The sequence below is a fragment of the Hibiscus syriacus genome, unplaced genomic scaffold (assembly GCF_006381635.1).
Source record: "Hibiscus syriacus cultivar Baekdansim isolate YM2019G1 unplaced genomic scaffold, ASM638163v2 tig00111640_pilon, whole genome shotgun sequence".
In the NCBI taxonomy this organism is placed as follows: Eukaryota; Viridiplantae; Streptophyta; class Magnoliopsida; order Malvales; family Malvaceae; genus Hibiscus; species Hibiscus syriacus.
The window spans coordinates 217,282-219,922 of NW_024063142.1; the positions used below are offsets into that span (position 1 = coordinate 217,282).

Genomic DNA, 2,641 nt, shown 5'->3' on the forward strand with positions numbered 1-2,641 from the left:
AGTCCGAAAAGCATTGAATTTGTAATTCACATGAACAAGCAATGTAACAAGTGGATTTCTCTGCTCAGTTTGCCTAACTTTGAATTGCAGCAAAAGAAGTACAAGTAAAAATCTGCAGAGAGAACTCAAAAACTGATAAGAAAACAACCTTGACAAACAGAACATATCCTTTTCCTTAAGCTTCACGCCTCCATTAATACCTATTACCTCCCTTTCTCCTTGCTCACTGCTAAAATTAATTACTACTTACAATCATAAAGAGAAATCTCCCTATTATTTGCTTTTTTTTTCATGCATTTATGATCCCCTTCTTTTCTACCTCCATTGACTCTTCGGTTCCTCCCTTTCGACTGCCTTTTAGAAACCCCACCTCATCTGCATGGAACTTGTATGAATTGATAAAACAGAGCATTACAGAGTGAAAAGAACAGGGCAAGTAAAAGAAGAAGAAAAAGATAATTACAGAGGTCTCTTTCTCCAATTCTTTTTAAGCTTTCTTTCACTATCTTGTTTTTCCAATATCATTCCTTTTTTCTTGGGATTGTTTCACGACATGGGTTCTTGTAAAGGCGAACAACAACAACATCGTCACGACGAAACTCACTGTGTTTTGGTTCAGGGGCCTATTATCATAGGTGCAGGACCCTCTGGTCTAGCAACCTCGGCTTGCCTTAAACAAGAAGGTGTACCTTCTCTTATCCTTGAGAAAAGTGATTGCATTGCCTCTTTATGGCAACATCGGACCTACGATCGACTCAAACTCCATCTTCCCAAACAGTTTTGCCAACTCCCACTCCTTGGGTTCCCGCAAAATTTCCCAAAGTACCCGACTAAACACCAGTTCATATCTTACATGGAGTCCTACGCTTCACACTTCTCAATCCAACCTACGTTCAACCAAGCAGTGACAAGCGCCGAGTTTGATCACGTTACGGGGTTCTGGAGGGTTAAAACTCAAGATTCTGAATACATTTCAAGGTGGCTCGTTGTCGCCACTGGTGAAAATGCTGAGCCTTTAATACCGTACATTCCTGGGATTCATACATTTAGTGGTCCGGTCCTCCATACAAGTTCATACAAGTCTGGTTCCGAGTTTAAAAACCAAAGGGTTTTGGTTATTGGATGTGGAAACTCCGGCATGGAAGTCTGCTTGGACCTTTGTCGATACAATGCAATTCCTCACATGGTTGTTAGAAGCACAGTAAGTTCATTTCATACATTAACTTGTACATTTTATACAAGTTTTCGTTGCCGCTCATGTTGTTTTCCGTTTGATTTTTTTCCTTGCATAGGTGCATGTATTACCGAGGGAAATGTTCGGTTTCTCGACATTTGGTATGGCGATGGCGCTTCTCAAATGGCTCCCTCTAAAGCTAGTAGATAAATTGCTTTTGCTGGTATCCAACTTCACCTTGGGTAACACGGACCAAATAGGTCTCCGGCGGCCGAAAACGGGTCCAATCGAGCTCAAGAATGTTACTGGAAAAACTCCAGTGCTCGACGTCGGTGCACTGGCACAAATAAAATCCGGTAAAATTAAGGTAATTGAAGGTGTGAAAGAGATAACGAGAAATGGAGCTAGGTTCATGGATGCGCAAGAAAAGGAGTTTGATGCGATAATATTAGCAACTGGATACAAAAGCAATGTGCCTACTTGGCTCAAGGTACAATATTAATGACCCCTTTTACAATATAAGATAATGTATTAATTCATGTGTTGGATAACCCAAATAGATTTTCCTTGGGAGTAACTTTTTTTTGCGTCGAATGGAAATATAGGGATGTGATTTTTTCACCGAAGATGGCATGCCAAAAACGTCGTTTCCTAACGGATGCAAACTGTACACAGTCGGGTTTACAGGAAGAGGGCTTTTAGGAACGGCTTCTGACGCCGTTAAGATTGCTCAAGACATTGGTGAACAATGGAGGACAATCTAAGACTGTAACGAAAAGAAAGTAAATTGTCAAAAATAAAGACGGTGATTTTCTTTTTTTTCTTTTTTTGGTCCTTTCTGTTGAACATTGTAAATGCATCAATCTTTTTTGGGGGGTCGGTTGCATCCATCCATTTTTTTTTACCTCTTATGAGGTTGACATGACGACGTATGTTTGTACATAATAAAGTATTAATAGAATAGACTGTTTAAAATTTTTATAGGAAGTTGTGATTGAAATATGGTAAATTACATTATGAGTCACCAATTTTCAAGTGTGATTTTTATTCAAAGTGTAACAAATTAATTCAGTGACCAGGCGCAAGAGCTCTAAGATAGAGGGTCTTGGGTTTGATTATTGTATTGCAAAAATACATCAAAATGAATGTTAAGGATACTATATTATAAAAATAGCAACATTAAAAAAAATAGTTGATCTTATTCCCATATGTAATGAGGTAAGGGAAGGTAGGGTAGTAGCCTTTCTCCAACGCCAGGTTGAGAGCAGCTTTCGTGGAAGACCTCCGTTATGAATTGCCCTCAGTGAAACTCGATCTCACGACCACAAGAGCTCTAGTAACAATAGGTTTCTAAAATTATAAAATTTCGAAGGTAAAAAATTTAAAATTGAACCAAAGGATGGATCAAAGCAAATCTAAGGCCTCTTTAAATCTAAGAATCAAAGTTCAAATAAGCATGCGAAGAAA

The 2,641-nt window shown here is 38.7% G+C and overlaps 1 protein-coding gene across 1 annotated transcript; it reads left to right on the forward strand.

Annotated features, from left to right (window-relative positions):
• The first annotated feature begins 424 nt into the window (after positions 1-424).
• Positions 425-1,938, forward strand: LOC120166465 (probable indole-3-pyruvate monooxygenase YUCCA4). The gene is made up of 3 exons (XM_039175720.1): positions 425-1,201; positions 1,293-1,664; positions 1,780-1,938. Exons 1-3 carry the CDS (start codon positions 554-556, stop codon positions 1,936-1,938), a joined length of 1,179 nt encoding a protein of 392 aa, XP_039031651.1. The 5' UTR covers positions 425-553.
• Positions 1,939-2,641: the final 703 nt, after the last annotated feature.